At 68.0% G+C, this 20,322-nt stretch overlaps 3 protein-coding genes across 5 annotated transcripts; 1 reads left to right on the forward strand and 2 right to left on the reverse strand.

The window, feature by feature from the left end:
* The first annotated feature begins 832 nt into the window (after positions 1–832).
* Positions 833–6,031, forward strand: WBP1 (WW domain binding protein 1). Its single transcript, XM_074952086.1, is given in 5 exon segments — positions 833–937; positions 940–1,041; positions 3,036–3,138; positions 3,580–3,741; positions 4,350–6,031. Coding segments are annotated over 5 exon segments (1,155 nt in total). The 3' UTR covers positions 5,033–6,031.
* A 945-nt stretch (positions 6,032–6,976) lies between these two features.
* On the reverse strand, positions 6,977–10,187 carry MOGS (mannosyl-oligosaccharide glucosidase). The gene is made up of 4 exons (XM_074952014.1): positions 10,128–10,187; positions 9,836–10,053; positions 9,168–9,358; positions 6,977–8,999 (listed from the first exon to the last, which is right to left on the reverse strand). Exons 1-4 carry the CDS (start codon positions 10,159–10,161, stop codon positions 7,262–7,264), a joined length of 2,181 nt encoding a protein of 726 aa, XP_074808115.1. The 5' UTR covers positions 10,162–10,187; the 3' UTR covers positions 6,977–7,261.
* Positions 10,188–13,697: 3,510 nt separating this feature from the next.
* On the reverse strand, positions 13,698–18,658 carry LOC141986941 (programmed cell death protein 4-like). Of its 3 annotated transcripts, none has more exons than XM_074952031.1 (11): positions 18,572–18,658; positions 17,450–17,723; positions 16,734–16,831; positions 16,344–16,457; positions 15,958–16,179; positions 15,387–15,484; positions 15,136–15,250; positions 14,922–15,029; positions 14,599–14,709; positions 14,176–14,315; positions 13,698–13,876 (listed from the first exon to the last, which is right to left on the reverse strand). In XM_074952031.1, the coding sequence occupies exons 1-11, from the start codon at positions 18,617–18,619 to the stop codon at positions 13,825–13,827; spliced, it is 1,380 nt and encodes a 459-aa protein (XP_074808132.1). In that variant the 5' UTR covers positions 18,620–18,658; the 3' UTR covers positions 13,698–13,824. The 3 variants fall into 3 exon arrangements, with proteins under 3 accessions (XP_074808132.1, XP_074808133.1, XP_074808131.1); XM_074952032.1 differs by lacking the exon at positions 18,572–18,658 and adding an exon at positions 18,136–18,258; XM_074952030.1 differs by lacking the exon at positions 18,572–18,658 and having other exon boundaries at positions 17,450–18,024.
* Positions 18,659–20,322: the final 1,664 nt, after the last annotated feature.

Consider the following 20,322-nt stretch of genomic DNA (forward strand, 5'->3'; position numbering starts at 1 on the left):
CCCTGGGCACAGGGACCGAGACCCCCGCCTGCCCTGGGCACAGGGACCGAGACCCCCGCCTCCCCCATTGCACAGCGCCTCAGACCCCCGCCTGCCCTGGGCACAGCGCCCCAGACCCCCACCTGCCCCATTGCACAGCACCCCAGACCCCCGCCTGCCCTGGGCACAGCGCCCCAGACCCCCGCCTGCCCTGGGCACAGCGCCCCAGACCCCTGCCTGCCCCATTGCACAGCACCCAGACCCCCGCCTGCCCTGGGCACAGCGCCCCCAACACTGCACGCGCACCCACCCGGCCCCGCCCCCCGCCCCCTGCCCCGCCTGCCGGGAACCGCCAGCAGAGGGCGCACTGTAGCCATTAGTGCCCTAGAGGGTTGCTTGGTGGTTCTGTTGGCTGACTCTCTTGTCAGTCACGTTCCTAGTGGCCAATGTGTGGTTTTCATTGGTCACAACTCCTGTCAGTAAAAATTTCGGGGTGGATCTCTCCTTCCATTGGGCAGGTGCTTGTTAAGTTCCACCTAGTGGGCGGGTGTCCATCTTCCATTGGTTGTCTTATGTGTCAGTCACTCCCGAGACGGAGATCAGCCCTGCGTTTGGCCAGATCTGCTGGCAGTCACGTGAGGAGAGGCGGGAATACGATCTCAATTGGCCAAGTATCCTGTCAGTCATCTCCGAGGGCGGGTCTCGGTCTCTTTGTCTCCTGTTGTTGGGCGGGCGGCTGCAGGTGGGTTGCCGCTGATTGGCGGAGGCCGGGTGCGGGGAGCGGCGCCGATTGGCGGGTGGCCGCCGCGCGGGAGCGGATTGGCCGAGGGCGGCGCGCGGGCGGGGCGGCGCGATGGCGGCGGCTGAGGGGACGGGCCGGGCGGCCGGGATGGCGGCGGCGGCCCCGGGCCCGGGGCGGCGGCGGGCGGCGGGGGCCGGGGCGGCGGCGGCGCAGGAGCGGGGCCGCGGGGGGCTGTAGGCGGCGCCATGGAGCGGCCCGGGGGCGGCGGCGGCTCCGAGGGGGCCTGGGCCGCGCTGCTGGGCCGGCAGCAGCAGCAGCAGGTACCGGGGGCTGGGCCCGGCCGCTCCGGCCCCGGCCGGCTCCAGGGCCCTCCCCGCCCGGGCTTCCGCCGGCTCCGCCCCGCCCCGCCCCGGCCCGGCTCCCCCCGCCCCCCCCGGGCCGCCCCCCACGCCGGGCCGCGACCAAAACACCCCTCCCCCGCCCCGCCTCCCCGGGCCGTGCCAGAAACACCCCGCCCCGGCCTGATCTCCCCCAGGCCTCCCCCCCCCCGACCTGATCTTCCCTCCGCCCCGCCCTTTGGGCTGTGACAGAAACACCCCCCGGGCCTGACCCCCCCCCCCGGCCTGACCCCCCGCTCCCCAGCCTGCTCTGCTCTTCGCTCCCCCCGGGCCTCTTCCCCCCCCGCCCCCCCCCGGCCTGATCCCCTCCCTGGCCTGATCTCTTCCCCCCCCCCCCCCCGACCCTTCCCCCTCCCACAGCCTGACCCCCACAGCCTGATCTGCCCTCCCAGCCTGATCTCCCCATGGCCTGATCCTCCCCCCCAGCAGGGCTGGGGGCTCCCGTCCGCACCATGCTCCTACACGGGGACCCCAGCGTGGCAGGGCCGTGTCTGGGTCTAGACGCGGCTGGGACATGAGCCAGGCCTGAGGCCAGGCTGACCCCGGTAGAGTGACGCTGCTGCGGGGGGCTGATGGCTCGTGTCCTGGCAAAGCCCCGGGGTAGCGCAGACCTGCCTTTGCCATGCCCCTGTTGGGATCTGGGGACCTGGTTACGCCGTGCCAGCACTTCGGCCAGTAGACGTTCCCTGGCCTCCGGGGTTTGCCCCGTGCGGCTTTACCAGCAAACCTTTCCCAGTGTAGACTGGACCGGGGCGAAATCAAAACCAGTTGTTCTTACAGCAAACAAAGAGCATCTGTGTAGGGACTTGTACCTTTTTCAGGGAACTGCACTGGCTTCACTTAGGGTTTGAAACCAGCTTAGGGATCTGGGCTGCCTCCTACAGTGGTACTCTGGTGTCTGCTTAGGTTCAGTTGATTTCTGACTGACTTAAGCCAAACCACAATAAGCCTGATTTAAACCAGAATAGACTATTCATACAGTACTGTGCACTGGCTGGACAAAATCAGTTTAAAATCTCACCTTTAATCCAAATGGTACAGTTCTCTCAGGAGACTGGGCCTGTATTGGTTTCACATCACACCTAAAATTAAACTGGAGCAGGTCTGTGTAGACAAGGTCTCGGAGGCTTTGAAAAGGCTCAGGACTGCTCCGGATGAGGAGGAGACTCCTTACAGGAAAGGGAGGGAGATAGCCATGACCCCAGCTTAGAGAACGGGACAGCCCACTGGGGCACCCTTAAGGGATGTTGATGATGCTACCTGAAGAGAGGCTCGGTAGGGGACCTTGGAGAGCCAAGTGCAGGTGAAGAGAGGGGCCCCCTGGGGAGAGTGCCTGGCTCCAGTCTTGTGTAGAGAGGAGGTGCTGCAGTGGGTGGGATCCCCTTAACCAGACAGGGACACTTCACCCTCAGTGGCAGCTGGTGCTGCAGCAGGTTAGTGCTGACCTGCAGCCCTGGGGTGGTATGCTGGCTCCATAGAGGAATGTATGTGTTGGGGGTGAGGGACCGGCGGGGTGGGTTCACCTGCATCAGCCTGACCCCTCTGTGCGCTTCGGGGGACTTGGCCTGGCCCTGCCCGTAGTTGCGTGAGAGGCTCCACTAGAGGCTCCGTGGACGCCCGGCCTGTGTCCTGGAGCGCTGCTGTGGGGCATCATGCGGCTAGGAGACCCTCAGCCATTGCAGCTGAGCAGGGAGATCAGCAGGGTCTGTCTGAGCCTGCTGCTGAGCTGTGGCTTGTTCAGCCTGCTGCCAACCAACCTGAAACATAGGTGGCTCCTGGGCTCCCCTGCAGATGTCCCGGCAGGGCCTGGGCCCCTAATAGGGTGCCGGTACAGTGCCGTGGGAGGGCGACACACACTGTGGGGAGGGGACTGGTGGGGTGGTTGTGGAGTGTAATGCCAGGTCCTCTCCCGGCAGGCCCGGGAATACTGCCCAGGGGTGAAGAACCAGCCCTATGTGTGTGAGACGGGCCACTGCTGCGGAGAGACTGGATGCTGCACCTACTACTACGAGCTGTGGTGTGAGTGGGGAGGAGATGGCGCGGCACTAGGCTACTGAAGGGTTGGGGCCAGCACCTGCCTCTGGGGGATCCTTATTTATAGAATCGAAGAAGATCAGGGTTGGAAGGGACCTCAGGAGTTTCTAGTCCAACCCCCTGCTCAAAGCAGGACCGATCCCCAACTAAATCCTCCCAGATGGAAACTTCGATGGGAGTTACTCTCAGCCTCTCCTGGCAGAGAGTAGGGCTGCGGTGCTGGCTGTGGGGGGGAGCTCCCAGCTGCTCCAGCCCTGGCCTGGCCCAGCAGGGAGTGCTGTGGGGAGCAGGACCGGGGCACTGATTGGTGGGGAGCTCCTGGCTGCTCCAGTCCCAGCCTCTCCCAGCAGGAGGTGCTGGGGGCTGCTGTGGACAGGAAGGTGGCTCCTGGAGGAGGGTTGTTCTCAAGTGTTCTCCTGTCTGTAGGGTTCTGGCTCCTTTGGACTATTCTCATCCTCTTCAGCTGCTGCTGCGCCTATCGGCACCGCCGCGCCAAACTGCGCCTGCAGCAGCAGCAGCGGCAGCGTGAGATCAACCTCATCGCCTACCACGGTGCCTGCAACTACCCCACCTCCATGATGGATCTCAGTGAGTGCCCACAGCCTCTGCTCTTCTCCCGCTGATTGCCGGGCTGGGGTGGGAGCTCAGATCGGGCAGTCTGGCCATGTGTGCATGGCGCTGGCCATCCCCACCCAGGCAGGGCCATGCTTGCCCTGCTGGGGCTCTCGGATCCCTGAGCTGGAAAGCCAGCCTAGGTCCTACCCCGCTGATGCTGGAAAGTAGTGCATGGGACCAGATCTTCCACTGGGGGCTATAGGAACTGGGGCAGGGAGCACCCTGGTCTGAGGCTGCTTCCTCACCAGCTCAGGTGTGAAATCTCTGGCGTGGTGCTGGACCCCAAGGAGCGGTCAGCCCGGGGAGCACAGTGAGAGCAGTAGCTTGTGGGGTGAGGGTGGTGGGGAGGGCTGTGGCCTGGTGGGCATATGCAACGGGGGGGGGCAGTTTCTGTGGGGCAGGTTGTCTGGGGCAGAGGGGGCAATGCCAGGAGCACACAACTGGGGGCTGACAGGAAGGGCAGCTCCAAGGCCTGGAGGTGAGCTGGGCTCACAGGGTGGGAAGCAGGCTGGGTTGCTGCGGGGAGGGCCGTGGTTGTGGCTGGCCCCCTTTGGGTTCTCAGCTGACTCTCTCTCCTCCAGGGATGCTGGCTTCCTTTAAGCTGCCCGCCTATGAGGAGGTGGCTCACCGTCCCAGCACCCCTCCTCCCCCCTACAGCACCATCCTGGCCCAGCTGGGTGGGCCGCATAGCCGCCTGGGCTCCAGTCCCCTGACCCTGTCTCCCAGCTCGGAGAACTTCACCAGCTGCTCGTGCGAGTCGAGCTGCCTCACCTCCCCCAGCAGCACGTCGTTGTCGGTGCAGATCACGGAGGAGACGGAGCGCAGCCAGGCCAGCACGCCCAGCGAGGAAGGCGGCAGCAGCAGCACGGGCACGGGCGCCAGCTGGGAGCTGCCCGAGGAGCCGGCCCCCTGCGAGGCCCCAACCAAGCAGACCCTCTTCTCCTCCAGCGTGGATTTCTTCGAGGCCGACTACCACCGCTGCTCAGACATCGAGGAGGAGGAGGAGGAGTGCGTGGGGGAGGAGGAGGGCGCGGCCCAGGGGGACAGCAGTGAGCACTTCCGGCACCGGCGCCTGACGGGCGATTCGGGTATTGAGGTGGGGCGCTGCCAGGAGGAGGAGGGCGGGGAGGACAGTGAGGAGGAGACGCACCTGCTCAGCAAGGTGGGGCCTGAGTCCCCCCAGCTCTCGGAGCGCAAGAGTCTCTGTGGGCTCCAAAGTGATGGGGGCAGTGAGGAGCCCAGCTCGCCTGCCCTGCCTGTCTGAGCCCTGAGCTGGGTGCTGACCCCGTGGCCAGGGCTGCCCCAGACAGCAGCTCCCCGCTTCCTGTCCTGTGACCCCAGCTCCCCTCCCCGTAACCTCCATGGTGCTGGAGCAGCCATTCCCATCAGCCCCCACCTCTGTGCTCCTGGCCGAGGCGGCTGAGCTGCTGCTCTGGCCCCTGCCTGCTGGCTGTCTCTGTCCCATGCCCTTACCCTGTTTGGTGGGCTGCCTGGGCATCCTGCCCTCTGATGTGGGGTGTGTAGACCTGCGTGGGGCTGAGAGGCTGTTCCTGTTCCTTGGGGCTCCTGGCTGCCTCATGCCAGGCAGCGAGGGTGGAGCTGGGGCCAGGGCAGCTGCCTCTGGGCCCTTCCCTCTCCTGAGCCGTTGTGACTGGGAGTGTTGGGGCTCCATGCTCACCAGCCCCCTGGGTGGGCTTCCCCTCCCTGGCAGGCAGCCCCTGGCTCTGCAGCGTGGTGTCCCACCTGCCCCGCCCCCAGTTCTGCTTGGGCTGTGTGCTGGCTCTGGGACAATTTGCACCAGCACCACGTGGCTGACTGACCCCTCCCTGGGGTGTGGACTCTGTTGGCATGGAGCCCCTGGGGAGAGCGTGTTCCCCCAAACTGACTCTCTGTAGACGATGTGTGTCCCTCACTCTGCGTGCTGCTGTCATTTGTTGGGTACCATGTGTAGCGCTGCCCTGCCAGGGCACATGCCCCTGGCCGGCTCCTTCCCCTCCCTGTAGAGTTCCCACTGGGACTGGATTTCTGTGGACTTGCACGAATCAGATTATTCCTGCCAGCACCCCCTCCCCCAGTGCTGCTCTTGGGGAGCCTGGGGCAGCTAGCAGGCCTTCCCCAGGGCAACCTGGTGCTTGAGGGGTGGGGGCGGGCAACTGACTGGCCTGGGCTGGGGGCTGCCTGCCGCACTCAGCTCTGCTCCCAGCCTGCGGGTCTGTGCTCTGGGGGACAGTAGTTCTCATTATTAAAGAGATGTGGAATTACAGCCTGTGAGAGTCTGCCGGGGGGAGGGGGGAGAGGCAAACCCTCATCCTGCTGCTTGGGCTCTAAGCTGTGTGTGTGGGGGTCTCCTCTCTGCCTGGGGGAGTGGGGCCAGGGCAGTCATGGGGAGGGAGTCCAGCTCCCACTGTGAAAGGGCCATTGCAGGGCGGCCAGTGCTACAGGAGCAGCAGAGTCACTGCAGGGCTTGAAAACGGGGGAGGGGGGGGCACTTTCTCGTGGGGGTGGAAGGGACACAGCTGCCTTAGCTTGGGCCTGATGCTGCTTGCGTGTGTCCCCCCCATCTGCACACACTTTCCAGTGGTGGTGACAGGCTGAGGAGGAAAACCCTCCGCTGGCTCCCTGCCTGGAGGAGCTGAGGGCAGGGCCAGGGATGCTGCAGCAGACAGGCGGAGTGCCTGGAGGCCCCCCCCGCCAGGCTAGGAGGACTGTTCAAAGGTACAACCCCTGAGCCAAGGAGGGAGCGAGGCAGGTGCTGCAGGGCTGTGGTACAGAACAGGCCCTGGGGAGGGGAGTAGTGGTTACTTCTGGCTGGAGGGCTCACTGGGGGCTCTCAGCTGTGGGAAGGAGGCTGCTGGATTTCCCCCCACAGGCCAGGCCAGGCCAGGCTGTCTGTCACCAGCGGTGGAGCAGCACCATGGGCCCTCAGCATGCCCCAGGATTTTGATGGGGGAGACACCCCCCCTTCTGGGCCTCTGCTCCTTGCAACCTCCTGGCAACATGGCCTGCCAGGCCCCAGTGTAGCCCTAGGTGCAGGAACAGTGGCAGCTGTAGCCGTAAACACGACAGGCCCCTTTCCCCCTTCTAGCCCCACAAGCAGCTGTGTGTGACCTGCCGAGTGCCCCATGGCTGGCTGTGTCCACCCCATCCCCAGCTGCTGATTCTCAAAGATGGCAGCAGCCAGAAGAGGGTAAAGCTACTCAGCTTTATTCTTTTTAAAAAAAAAGACCCCTCACCCCTCCAGCCGGGGATGGGCAGGAAGGTGCAGAGACCCCTCACCCCTCCAGCCTTGAACATTCATATTAAAACACCTGAGAAAGACTAGCAGGGGCAAAGGCCAGGGCAGCGCGTGGTAACCCAGTAATGCAGCAAACCCAGTGCCCCACTCCCAGCTGGCAGCCCTGGGCACCCCCGACGCCGCATGCTAGTGCTCAGCCCAGAGGTGGCTGCCTTTGCCCTCCTGCTGGTAGCTGGAACCCCTCTCCCAGCCTGGCCCCTAATACTCCTCGGCCATCATGAGCACCACCAGGGCAGACCAGCCGGTGAAGGGGTAGCAGCCCTGGCCCTTGCCCGTGCTGTCGCTGTACTGCTCCCACAGGTAGCCGCTCTCCCGGTACTGGCGGTACAGGTTGGCGATGAGGTTGGCACGCAGCTCCTGGTAGAGCGCCGCTGCCCGCTGCTGGTGGGGCCCCTCCAGGCTGGCGTAATGGTGCAGCGCCCGCACGGCCAGGTAGTTCATGTTGATCCAGATGGGCCCCCTCCAGTAGGGGGGGTCGTGCTCCGTGTTGTGTTTCATGTAGAGGGGGCTGGTGCGGGCGAGCGAGCGGAGGCCGTAGGGGGTCCAGAGCTTCTGGTCGCTGCGCATGTCCCCCAGGATGCTGCCCAGGCGGGGCGAGTCGGGCCGCAGCAGCTGCAGCAGGAAGGGGAAGAGGCTGACGTAGCCCAGGGCCCCCACGAACTGCAACCGGGGGGGCTCGCGGACCACCCGCACCAGCCGCGGGGTCGGGCCCTGGTGGCGGGGCTGCCCAGGCCCCAGAGCCACCTTCTCGCGCTCCAGCCCCACGGCCTGGCTGTGGTTGCCGTAGTCGGCGAACAGGCCCAGCCGCGCAGCCCAGTGCTGCTGCTCCAGCAGGGCGTTGTCCCTCAGCGCCTGCTCCATGCGCCGGTACTCAGCCGCCGGCTCGCCCAGCCGCTCGGCCACCTCGGCCATGACTGCCGAGGCCAGGGCCATCCAGCAGCGCAGGTCCAGGTGGCGCTCGGCCGGCGAGGGGTGCGAGGCGCGGGGGTAGTCGTCCAGCCCTGAGGTCAGCGTCCTGGGATTGAGGAAGAGGTCGGTGTCCTGGTCCCGGCCCCGCCAGCGGAAGGTGTAGGGCAGCGGCCCTGCCTGCGTGGTGTTGAACCACTCGTACCACGTGCGCAGCCGGGGGAAGAGGCTCCGCAGGTAGGAGAGCTCGGCAGGGCCCTGGCCCGGCTCCCCCAGCAGCTGCTGCAGCGCCAGGAAGAGGGTGGGCGGGTTGGCGGCCTCGCTGTGCTGCAGGATGAACTCGGGGGGCACCTTGGCGCGTGCCTCGTCATCCAGGATCTGCTCCCGCGGGATCCAGCCCTCCACGTTCATCAGGTCCAGCCAGTGGGCGATGACCTCGCGGCTCAGGGCCGGGTCCCAGCGCGCCAGCAGCAGCTGGTGGAAGCCCTCGTCCCAGAGGAAGCCGCGGGGGAAGAAGGAGCGGGAGGGCACGGCGGTGAAGAGGGGGCCCTCGGGGTAGGGCAGCGGGTGCTGGCTGTGCACGGACTGCACGACGGAGCGCCCGTGGAAGTAGCCCATCCCCCCCAGCATGTTGCTGAGGGCAGCCTGGGCAAAGCGCCGCTGCTGGGGCGGGAAGCCCTTGCGGGCCAGGGAGAAGGTCTCCTCGAAGCGCTGCTCGAAGGCGGCCACGTGCCCAGCCAGCTCCCGGCTCAGCGCCGCCCCCACCAGCGAGCCGGGGCGCTCGGCAAAGCTGCCGGACTCGAAGGTCACCTCCACGCGGCAGGGCAGCGGCAGCGTCACCTGGTGCAGCAGCAGGTGGCTGTGGGGAGCCTGCTCCGGCTCCCCGGGCAGTGCCCGGGCCGTGTCCACGGCGAAGTAGCGGCGCTTGGCCTCGCCGGGCGCCGCGTAAACGAAGCGGTTGCTCAGGCTGCTCTTCACCACGTCTGTCAGGCGGTGCAGCCCGGGGCTCCAGGCCTCCAGGTGGTTATAGCTGCAGGAGAGGATGGGTCAGAGCCAGGGAGGGAGGCCGGGCTAGGGGAAGCCGGGAACGCCCCCCAGTCGGAGCTGGTGCCCTGCTCCCCATAGTGCCCGCTCCTAGGAAAGCCTGGTCCCCAAGCAGCCCGGAGCTTCCCGCCCGGCTCTGAGCCCCCCAAGATACCTGGCATATCTGAGGGCTTCCCCAGTCTCTGTGGTGGGCTTGTGGAAGGTGATGTTGAAACGGCCGAGTTCCTCCGACGCCCCGGTCACAGACACCAACCGCGTGTTCTCCAGGTGCGGCTGCAGCGTCCCCTGCCCGTCTGTGGCCACGTAGAAGAGCAGGGAGACGAGGGAGCTCTGGTCGCCCGCACTCTGCGGAGAGGGAGAGGGAGACGGACACTGGGCATCGCTCAGCCGCTGCAGACGCCAGCCCCCCGCCCACGCAGCCACAGGGCTCCACGGGGGTCAGCCCCCCTGAGACCCCGGCAACCACGAGAAGCCACCCACAGTAGGAAACCCTCCACGCTCTCTGGGGACAGCGACCGGGGCAGGAGAGGAACCGCCACAAATCACAAGGGGCCCGGTGCGCCAATCAATCGGGAAAACACGGGGCTCAAAGCAGGGAGTCCCCACGGCCGGGCCAGGCATCGCTCCGCTGGACCAGGGAAGGGGCCAGCACGATGCACCCCGGGGTCCGGATTCCCAGCTCTGGGCGGACACGTGGCCGGATGGTGACAGTAGAGAGTCGGGGGGAGGGGGAAGCCCAGGACTCCTGGGTTCCATTCCCAGCAGCTCCGTCACCGACTCGCTTGGGGACCCGGGCAAGGCTCTTCATTCCCGCGGCCCCACCTCCGGCCTGGCCGTGACCCGCCAGCTCCAGTCCCCGCCGTGCTCCCCGCCCGGCCGCTTGACGAACTCGGTGCGCAGCGTGAGGCCCCCGTCGCGGATCTCCTGCGCCCCGAAGCGCAGCCCGTCGTGCAGCAGCCAGCCGTAGCCGGGCAGCCCGTCGCTCTGCTCGCACGTGTGGCGCAGCCGGGCCTCCGCCGCCTGCCGCAGCCACATGAGGCCTAGGGGAGAGAGGGGGAGGCTGAGACCGGGCAGGGGCGCCGCGCCCCGCGGGGGAGCCCCGGCCCGGCCCTACCTGCCACGGGCGGCCGCGGGCTGCGGGGCCGCATGCCGAAGTAGACGTGCGGGCGGTAGGAGCCCCAGAAGCGCTCGGGCGCGGCGCGGGGGCCGCTGCTGCCGGCGGGCAGGACGCGCGGCGCCGGGTGCGGGGTGACCACGCGGCGGCCCAGCCGCCAGCGCCCGTAGAGCCCGTAGGCCAGGCCGGCGGCGCCCAGCGCCAGCCCCAGCAGCGCCAGCAGCGCGCAGGCCCGGGCCGGCCCCGCCGCGGCCCCGCGCTCCCGCCGCGCCGCCTGCGGGCCCCGCCCGCCCCTCTCCGGGCCGCGCCCGGCCGCCGCGCCGCGCCGCCTGCGCTCCCGGGCCATGCCCCCGCCGCGCCAGCCACCGACCGAGCGGCGCCGCAAGCCCCGCCCCGAGTGCCTCCGCCCGCCTAGCCCCGCCCCGCCCGGCCCCGCCCCCGAGTGCCTCGGCCCCGCCCGCCTGGCCCCGCCCCGTCCCCGAGTGCCTCCGCCCGCCTAGCCCCGCCCCGCCCGGCCCCGCCCCCGAGTGCCTCGGTCCCGGCCGCCTGGCCCCGCCCCCGAGTGCCTCCGCCCGCCTGGCCCCGCCCCCGAGTGCCTCGGCCCCGGCCGCCTGGCCCCGCCCCCGAGTGCCTCGGTCCCGGCCACCTGGCCCCGCCCCGTCCCCGAGTGCCTCGGCCCCGGCCGCCTGGCCCCGCCCCCGAGTGCCTCGGTCCCGGCCACCTGGCCCCGCCCCGTCCCCGAGTGCCTCGGCCCCGCCCCGCCCGGCCCCGCCCCCGAGTGCCTCGGTCCCGGCCACCTGGCCCCGCCCCGTCCCCGAGTGCCTCGGCCCCGCCCGCCTGGCCCCGCCCCGGCCGCCTGGCCCCGCCCCGCCCCCGAGTGCCTCGGCCCCGCCCGCCTGGCCCCGCCCCCTCCCCGAGTGCCTCCGCCCCGCCCGCCTGGCCCCGCCCGGCCCCGCCCCGCCCCCGAGTGCCTCGGCCCCGGCCGCCTGGCCCCGCCCCCTCCCCGAGTGCCTCGGCCCCGGCCGCCTGGCCCCGCCCCGTCCCCGAGTGCCTCGGCCCCGCCCCCGCCAAGCCCCGCCCCGGCCGCCTGGCCCCGCCCCGCCCCCGAGTGCCTCGGCCCCGGCCGCCTGGCCCCGCCCCGCCCCTGAGTGCCTCGGCCCCGCCCCGCCCGCCTGGCCCCGCCCCGCCCGGTCTCCTGGCCCCGCCCCCGAGTGCCTCCGCCACGCTGCTGGGCCCCGCCCCCAAGCCAGATTCCCCAGACCCCGCCCCCGAGCCTGTCAGCTCCGCCACGCCACCGAGTGACTCCGCCAGGCCGCCAAGCCCCGCCCCCGGCCGCTCGGCCCCGCCCCCACCCGCTGCCGCCACGCCACGCTGCTGGGCCCCGCCCCCAAGGCCGCCGAACCAGATTCCCCAGGCCCCGCCCCCGAGCCTGTCAGCTCCCGCCACGCCATGCCGCTGGGCCCCGCCCCCGCGATGACGCCCCCAGCGATGCTCGCTGATGCACTCGCTCGCGCGGCACTTGAACGTCACGGTCCTCAGGGGCGCGCGGCTGGAAGGGCTGAAGGCCCCGTCACCGCATCTCCCGGCATGCCCCGCAGAGACACGACAGCTCCCAGTGCGCAGCGGCCACCGTAGCCCAAATAGCACGTGACGGGGAGCCCCGCCGCGCTGCATGCCGGGGGCTGTAGTCCATGCCCGCTCCCCAGGGCAGAAAACACAGCCAGGCCGCCCCCGGACGGGGCCAGGGCCGGGTGCAGCTCGGTTCCCCGCCGGGCCAGCGAGAGGCCGAGCCCTTCGCCCAGACCAGGGCCAACCCGCGCTCAGGCCGCGGGGGGCTGGCGCGGGGCCGGGGGCTCTCCGGGGCTCAGGCCGGGGATGGGAGGGGGGCCGGCCCGGGGGGCTCGGGCTGGGGCTGGGGCCGGCCGGGGCAGACAGTTCCCTGCCCCCGGGAGCACCAGGGTCCCTCTCAGATCCTGCTGGAACACAAGGTGCCCTAGGCCTTGACCCAGGCCCTGGGCTCTGGTGCCTGCAGCTCTCAGGTGTCAAACCCCATGCCCAGAGCCTCTGCAAAAGCTGGGACACGCTAGCTGAGCCCCGGCCCCTGGGGCTGCCCCACTAGCTGCGGGCCAGCAAGCTCCCCCCTCCGTACATTAGGGTCAAGCCCCTCCCCCCCATAACACCCAGAGTGGAGGACAAACCCAGTCTGGACCAGCAGTTCCTTTGGACACATCTTTATTCTGTTTATGCCTCAGCGCTGCCCCTTTCCCCTGCTCAAGCCAGGGAGGGCCATCCACTGCTGGGGCACCTCAGCACCCAGCTGCTGACTCCCTGCTGCGCCCCAGCCCAACAGTGGGGCCTACCAGGGGACAACAGCCTCCTCAGGGTGCTGGAAGGCAGAGCTGGAGTGGCCCCACAGGTCCCACCTTGCTCAAGCGCTGGGGTTTAAGGCCCCTGCCCTGGGAGATGAGGCCAAGCCCATCACCTCCCTGAAAAACCCCCAGCCACCCTAGTCCTACAGGCTCCCCAGCTCCACACCCTTCAAATACCTGCCCTTCGTCAACTGGGCTCCCTTAGGCCAAGCAGAACCCCCCACTCCAGCTCTCACGCCCGGTGCTCCTGCATGCAGCCCCTACCAGTGGTTGGTGCACTGTAATGAGTCACTGTAGGGTAGTAAAGTAAGTACAGGGCAGTGGATTGTGGGTAATGCCCAGCTGATTACCTTAGGGGCAGAGCTGAGGCTGGCCTCTGGGGCAGTCCTTATGTGGGTCCCGGGGTGGATCTCTGCTTAGAAGAGGAGCAGAGCTGAGATGTGGGGAGGAGGGTGTGGCCCCCTTACCTGTGTCACTGGCCATGAGGCAAGCTGATTGGTGTGACCCAGAATCCTTTGCTCTGGAGATTGTTCCTGGCCCTTGGCATAAGATGCAAGGAAGCAGCTTGTCCTGTGTGGCTGGGTGCCCAGCACAAGGCAGAGGCCTGGGCATGTCTCTTGCAAGCCCCCAACTCCGTCCCCCGGGGCAGAGTAAGGACATGCTGCCTTCCCCTAAGACAGGCTGGTCTTACCCAGCCCATTCTGCAGGCCAAGCTCTGGGCTCCCTGCCACGCCCTGGTGTGGAAAGGGGGGGCACCAGGGAGCACGCTGCAGCTGGAGTTACAGCCAGGCCTGCGCCACCAGGGCCCCCCAGCTGGACTGACACACTGGGTGACCTCAGTGGCTCCATTGTGGGGAAGGAAGGAATCCCAAAGCCCCCAGGGTAGAGTAAGCACCAGGCCCTTTCCTGAACTAGCCAGCATAGGAGGCTGGTGAGGGGGGTGCCCACTGCTAACCCCACTGCATGGAGCCAAGGGGAGCCAAGCTTGGGGGGGCACAGACACAGCATGGTTGTTAAGACACGCAGCCCCACTAGCGAGGGAGGGACAGCTCCCAGCTGGGGCTGCAGGGAAGTGGAGGGGGTGAGAGTCCTGCAGCTGTGCCTAGCCCCGCATTCCACCTCCAGCATTGTCCCAGCTGGGAGATCAGCCCACCAGACCCTCCCTGCTCCTGGACCCCACCTTACTTCCCTCCCTCCCCCCCCCCAAGATCCATTACAGCCTCTGCACCGCCCCCTCTGGGAGCTGGCGCTGGGTGGTTCCCTGGTGCCGTTCCCAGCTGGAGAGAGACAAGGGCGAGCTCCAGGGCTGGGGGGGACGAGACGGCCCGTTACTGCTTGATCTGCCCCCCGTCACCCTCGCTCACAAATCGCTTCCGGCCCCTTGGAGAGAGGAAAGACATGAACGTCAGTGAGCCAGGCCCCAGACAGCCCAGCCCTGGGCTTTCCCCACACACAGCTCTGCCAATACCCCTCAGTCTCAACCTGCAGCCCCTGCTACCCCAGCCCTGGGCTCTTCTCCCTGCCCAACAGCTCTGTTAGCGCCCCTCACTCCTGACCCGCAGCTATCCCAGCACCGGGCTTCCCCCACCTCCAACCCACAGGTTCCTTCTATCCCAGCCCTGGGCTCCCCTACCGTTCTACCAGTGCTCCTCAATCCTGACCCCCCATGCTGCAGGTACCTAGCAGGGCAGGTGTCTCTCAACTGCTTGGTGATGACTCCCTCCTCGAAGCAGAGATCCACCAGCCGCTCCAGGATACGGTGAGCGAGGGGCACATCCAGGCTGATGTCTCCGAGCTCGTCATAGACTCGCTGAAAGCCCTGGGGATCAGGCGAACTGGGATCAGAGCCAGAGATGCTGGGGCAGAGCAGGGCGAGGCCACGATGCCCCGTGGAGACCTCGCTCCCTGGGCTAGGAGCAGCAGCCTGTGCTGTCGTCAATCCTAGAGGCTGAATCTGCCCCCACAAGGGTCCCCGGCCCAGGCCCTCCTCACCCTCTGCTGCGGCTGGCCAGTCTGCCCAGACTTCACGGCTGGCTCCACTCCCTATGCATGGCACCAGCCCAGCTCCTTGCCCCGGCTCCTGTCCCAGCTCTGGCACTCACCCGGTTCATCTGGTCCAGGGTCACCAGGCCGGTCTCCCACAGCACCTTGAGCAGTTTTACCATCATGACGACGGGAGTCTCGCCTGTGGACTCCAGCACCATCACGACAGCCTGCGGGGGTGGGGGAGGGGGCATCAGCACCAGGTACTGCCGGCATCAGGGACACCCGCCAGGATCCAGGTAGCGAGCGCAGCTCCCACGGCCAGGCCGCAGCAGCCACCACGGGCGCCACAGGGACTGCCCCCGTCAGAGCTGGCGATCACAGCACAGCCCCCAGCAGACACCCCAGGGACAGACCCCCCCCGGCCAGGCCTGCACCCTACCTCATAGACCAGCTCGTGATGGAAGTGAGGGACCTCCAGCTCCCGCAGGCAGTGCTCTGCCTCTGACACCTCCCCAGACAGCAGGTACTCGTGCAGCAGCAGGCTCATCTGCAGGGAGAGGCACCGAGGGCTCAGCACAGGGACGGGCAGGTGCCCATCAGGCCCCGCGCAGCCCTGGGGCCAAGCCAGCCGGTGAGGGGAGCAAGGTGCTCACCTCTCTGATGAGATGCTTCACGGGCCTCTGGCCGCCCCCCACTCCCCACACGTTGTCCAATCGGTTCACGTCCCGCTTGATCCGGAGCAGAACTGCGGCACGGTCCAGGGCAGCCCTGCAAGGAGGAGACAGGTGAGGGGCAGGGGGCTCTCCCCGGAGATGCTACCAGCTGCTGGCTGGAGGCAGAGCAGACCAGACTGGTGCCAGGGCAGGGGCGCTCTGACCAAAGGGGGGGGGGGGGACACTCTTACCGGGCATGCTCGCAGTCCACGCGCCCCTTGTAGCGGTCAAGGAAGTCCAGGGGCAGCGCGTGGTCAGCCACGGCCCGGGCAATGAACTGGCCCAGCATCTGCAGAGAGGCGAGTGTGGGGTCAGGGGGCAGATGCCACCCAGGGACCTGACAAAGCACCTCCTCCGCCTGGCAAGGCCAGGCCCTAGAGCCCCCACCCAACCCCAGCGCCCCCTCAGCTTGCTGGGGGTCAGTCCCTGCCAGCTCCTGACCACCATGGCATTCCCAGCCCCACCCGCAACCAGCTCCCACCCCTTCCCATGCCCCCCCGCCTCCCCAGTCCTTTCCCCACCCTCCCAAGGGCATTCCCAGTCCTGCCCCCAACCAGCTCCCACCCCTTCCCATGCCCCCCCCGGGCATTCCCAGTCCCGCCCCCACCCTAGCCAGCTCCCACCCTGGGCATTCCCAACCCCAGCAGCCAGCTCCTGCCCCCCCTTGCCGTTCCTGCCCCCCAGAGCATTCCTGGCCCTGCCCCCCAGCCAACTCCCCCCCATGTCTCCCCCGGGTCATTCCCTTCCCTGTCCCGCCCCCACCTGTGGAGCCTCAGGAGTGTCCAGGATGAGGTCAGGCAGGTCCTTGAGCATCTTGTCAAAGGCCCTGGCGATATCCTCCGAGGTCATGACCTTGCCCACGAGGTCAGAGAGCAGACGGGAGGTCAGCTCCCGGTGGCTGGCCTTGCCCTCCAGCGCCAGTGCCACGGCCAGCGAGGGGACAGCGTGCTTCCTGGTGCCCAGGTTCAGCTCCTTCAGCAGTTCCTGCACCCAGCACAGCGCGTCAGCCTCCTTCCTCAGCCGCTTCCAGCGCCCTCCCCTGGCATTACAGGGGCCCCCGGGCCTGGCCAGACGGAGGTGGCCCCTGAAACCCTCCCAGCCCAAAAGCCTGTGGGGGGAGGGGGAGCAGAGGGACTCCCCAGACTCACCATCACCTCGAGGGTGTCCCCATGCTCAAAGTACTCCAGCACCATGGGGTGCACGTTCTTCTCCAGCTCCCCCTCCTCCAGCTCCGGCGTCACCGTGGCATAGACCGTGTCGCCCTGCAAAGAGGGGCAGAGGGGCTCATGGCCAGCGGCACCCACACTTGGACAGGCCCCACCCACACAAGCACCAGTCCATGAGGCATGGAGAGGGGGCAGAGAGAGTGGCTGGCATGGCTGAGTGGGGGCAGGTACACAGGCCAGGGGCAGCAGTGCCCGGGTGGATGGGTGCTGGGGTTCTACTTTCTACAGCCTGAGTTCTGTGACCCTGGGCTCCAGGGGGAAGGAGGAAGAGGCCCGGGACTCTGCCACACTGCACTGCCCTTAAGAACGTACCTGAGATGACTCGTCGTAGTTGGGGTCCCGAGCGTCAGGCTCCTGGTACCCGTACACCAGGCCAGGTGCACCCCACACACCCTTGCCCCCAGCACCACCTGCAGGAGACACACTGGTTCAGCCACCCCATGGGCCACAGCATCCCAGCCAGGCACCAGCTCAGCTCTGCCCACGAGAGAAAAGGGACCAGGGGGCTCTGGGCAAGGGTAGTGCACTGCTCAGCGCCCCCAGCCCAGGGAAAAGCTCAGCATCAGAGGTTCACCGCAGGCTCCCAGCCTGAGCATGACTGTGTCACAAGTGTAGTGAGTTCAGTGGGGCCCAGCAAACCCACAGCATGTGGCAGGAGTGGCTCCCACCCACCAAAGGAAGAGCAGGGGCCTGCATGGGGATTGAGAGAGGTAAAGGGGAGGATCCCTGTGTCTTTGGGGCAGTGGGAGGGAGCAGGGGCTGCACAGTGGGGTGGGGGGGAGCTGCACTGTGGCGATGCCCTATGGCAGCAGCAGCAGGAGGGACTGCAGGGTGTGTGCACTATGTGACAGCCGGGGGGCCACAGGGAGCACCATGGGGCAGGCTTGTGCCCCAAGGCAGCAGGAGGGGCCAGGGGGATGCAGGGCGGGGCAGCAGGGGGGATCAGGGAGCCTGCACTGTGAGGCAGGGGTGTGCCCCATGGCAGCAGTAGGAGCCGGGGGGGGCTGTACCGGGCAGCTGTGTCTCACCTTTCTTGGGGAGCCCACGACCCTTGCCCATGCGCGACTTCCTGTCGTTGGTCTTGCCCTTGGGGCTGCTGGGGTCAGGGCTGGGCTCCCCCCCCTCGGGTGCCGGCTCCCGGGTGGAGTCCCGGGATGAGGTGCGCCGCAGGCGCCGCTTGGCCTTGGCCTTGAGCCGAGCTTCGTGCAGGGCCTTCTCCTGCGGGGTCCAGGGGCGGGACCCGTCGCCATCCATCAGCTCCTCCTCCAGAGCCTCGTCCTCTGAGCCTGCCTGGCACGGGGCCTGCAGGGGCATGGAGGGCTCAGAGACGCCCCATGGACTCCCGCTGCACCCGAGCAGCCCCCGGGCCGCTCCCCACAGAGCCCCGGTGGGAGAGGCGGAGGAGCTAGGAGCTGCCCCACAGAGCGCTTCCCTTCCGTTCATATTCACCCCCCCCCTCCAGTCCCGGCCTCGCCCAGGGGGGCGCTCTAGCGAGCCGCTGGCTGGGGGCGGGGTGGCTGTGAATTCACACAGCTCCAGACAACCTCCCGCCCCAGGGGGAAGTGAAAGAGCCACGGCCCAACCCGCAAATGTCATCCCAAGCAGGGGCAGCCTGGTGCCCTGGCCTGCAGGCTGGAGGGTACTTGAGGGGCTGCCCTATTCCCCCCTTCCCCACAGCGGACAGCCCCGGGACAAGTCTCTTCCCCACGCTCACTCTGGGGCGTAGCACCCGCCTGCTGCACGCCCAGGCAGGGGCAGAGTCCCTCAGGCAGGCCCCGCAGACCCCAGAGCATGGGGGCCTGTGAACGGCTGAGCTCGCCGCTGGGAGAGAAAAGGGAGAATCGGGCCAGAGCCAGACAGGACTGGGCAACCCCGACCCCAACAATGCCCCCGCCCCGCAGCGCCCCTCGCCCCCGGGCTCCCCGCAGCCCCGCAGCGCCCCTCGCCCCCGGGCTCCCCGCGGCGCTCAGCCCCGCCCCGCCGCGCATGGGGACGGGGCAGGAGAGGCCCGGGGGGCGGTGGGGGCGGGGGACCGGCGCGGCCAGAAGGGACTGACGCGGGGCAGGGCCTGGGGGGGGATCGGGGCGGCTGGGCCTGGGGGGGACCGGGGCCGGGGAGGGCGCGGGGGGAGGGGCGGGGCCGGTACTTGCCAGGGCGGGGCTGCCCGAGCCGCGGGCGGGGCTGACCGAGCCCGACATGGCCGCAGGCGGCAGCTGCGAGCCGGGCGCGACCCCGACCCCGACGCTGCGCTGGGCCCCGCTGCTTCGCGCGCCCGCCCGCCCCTTGCGGAAGTGACGCACACGGGGGCGGGGACTCCAGCCGGCTCCCACCGGCCTCGCAGTCGCAGGGCGCGAGCGGCCACGAGCCCAGGCTGGCCCCGCCCCCAGCCGCGCCGCCCAATGCCCCACCCCGCCAGCAGGGGCCGGGGTGGGGAGCGGACTGACCCATGGCTCTGGGGAGGGGAGCGGGGCAGGGAACGGACTGACCCATGGCTCTGGGGAGGGGAGTGGGTCAGGGAGTGGACTGAGCCCATGGCTGGGGCGGGGAGGAAGCAGGGCAGGGAGCAGACTGACCCATGGCTCTGGGGAGGGGAGCGGGGCAGGGAACGGACTGACCCATGGCTCTGGGGAGGGGAGTGGGGCAGGGAACGGACTGACCCATGGCTCTGGGGAGGGGAGTGGGTCAGGGAGTGGACTGAGGCATGGCTGGGGTGGGGAGGAAGCAGGGCAGGGAGCAGACTGACCCATGGCTCTGGGGAGGGGAGTGGGGCAGGGAACGGACTGACCCATGGCTCTGGGGAGGGGAGTGGGTCAGGGAGTGGACTGAGGCATGGCTGGGGTGGGGAGGAAGCAGGGCAGGGAGCAGACTGACCCATGGCTCTGGGGAGGGGAGCGGGGCAGGGAACGGACTGAGCCATGGCTGGGGCGGGGAGGAAGCAGGGCAGGGAGCAGACTGACCCATGGCTCTGGGGAGGGGAGTGGGTCAGGGAGTGGACTGAGGCATGGCTGGGGCAGGGAGGAAGCAGGGCAGGGAGCAGACTGACCCATGGCTCTGGGAAAGGGAGGGGGCCAAGGAGTGCACTCAGTCATGGATCTTCCCGGGACCCCATCAGCCAGGGCCATGGGCAGGGCAGGACTCTGTGCCAGGCAAGGAGGGGCCCAGGGGTCTAGGTCTGTGCGCTGGGTCCATCCCTGAGACCCCTATATCACCCCACACTGCTCTCTCCTGGGCCCAACCCCCATAGTCCTTGCACGGACCCTACAGTTGTGCTGGAAGGTGGCAGCCAGGAGCAACAGATCTGGTTAACGTTGAGGAGTGTGCTAACCACCCTTCACTCAGGCAAAATTAAGGGGCAATTAAATGCCCTGTTGTGTTGTGAGAGCTGAAACAAAAGAAAGCTACTACCCAAGGTACTGGCAAGGCCAGACCCAGAGGTAAGCCTTGTGGCTGAGGGAATTCTCTGGGAACTGATTGTCACACAGGGTCTGGGGCATTGACTGGTGCAGCTGTTATGTCTGGTTGTGAGCAAGCCCAGAGAAAGGAGCAGGCAGCGAGAGAAGCAGTGGTGAGCATGGACCAGAGAGGGAGCAGACAGTGCTCCGGGCTGGCAGGAGGAGCAGACGTGGGACTAGTAAAGGAACTGCCTGCGTGCTCCTGCTGTGTCCAGGGAACCAGGCCCTAGTGTGTTGTTTGTGAATTAACTGGTGTCACGTTTGACTTGAACTGGGACCATATAGAACATAGTTGCAACCAAGGTCCTGTAGTGGCACAAAAACTTGTATAAAGGGGGTCAAATAAGGTGTCTCAGACAAGGTTATGATTATGCTGTCTGTATGTGGGTATCATTCCGATGAAGTGAGCTGTAGCTCACGAAAGCTTATGCTCAAATAAATTTGTTAGT

This window comes from Natator depressus, chromosome 4 (assembly GCF_965152275.1).
Source record: "Natator depressus isolate rNatDep1 chromosome 4, rNatDep2.hap1, whole genome shotgun sequence".
In the NCBI taxonomy this organism is placed as follows: Eukaryota; Metazoa; Chordata; order Testudines; family Cheloniidae; genus Natator; species Natator depressus.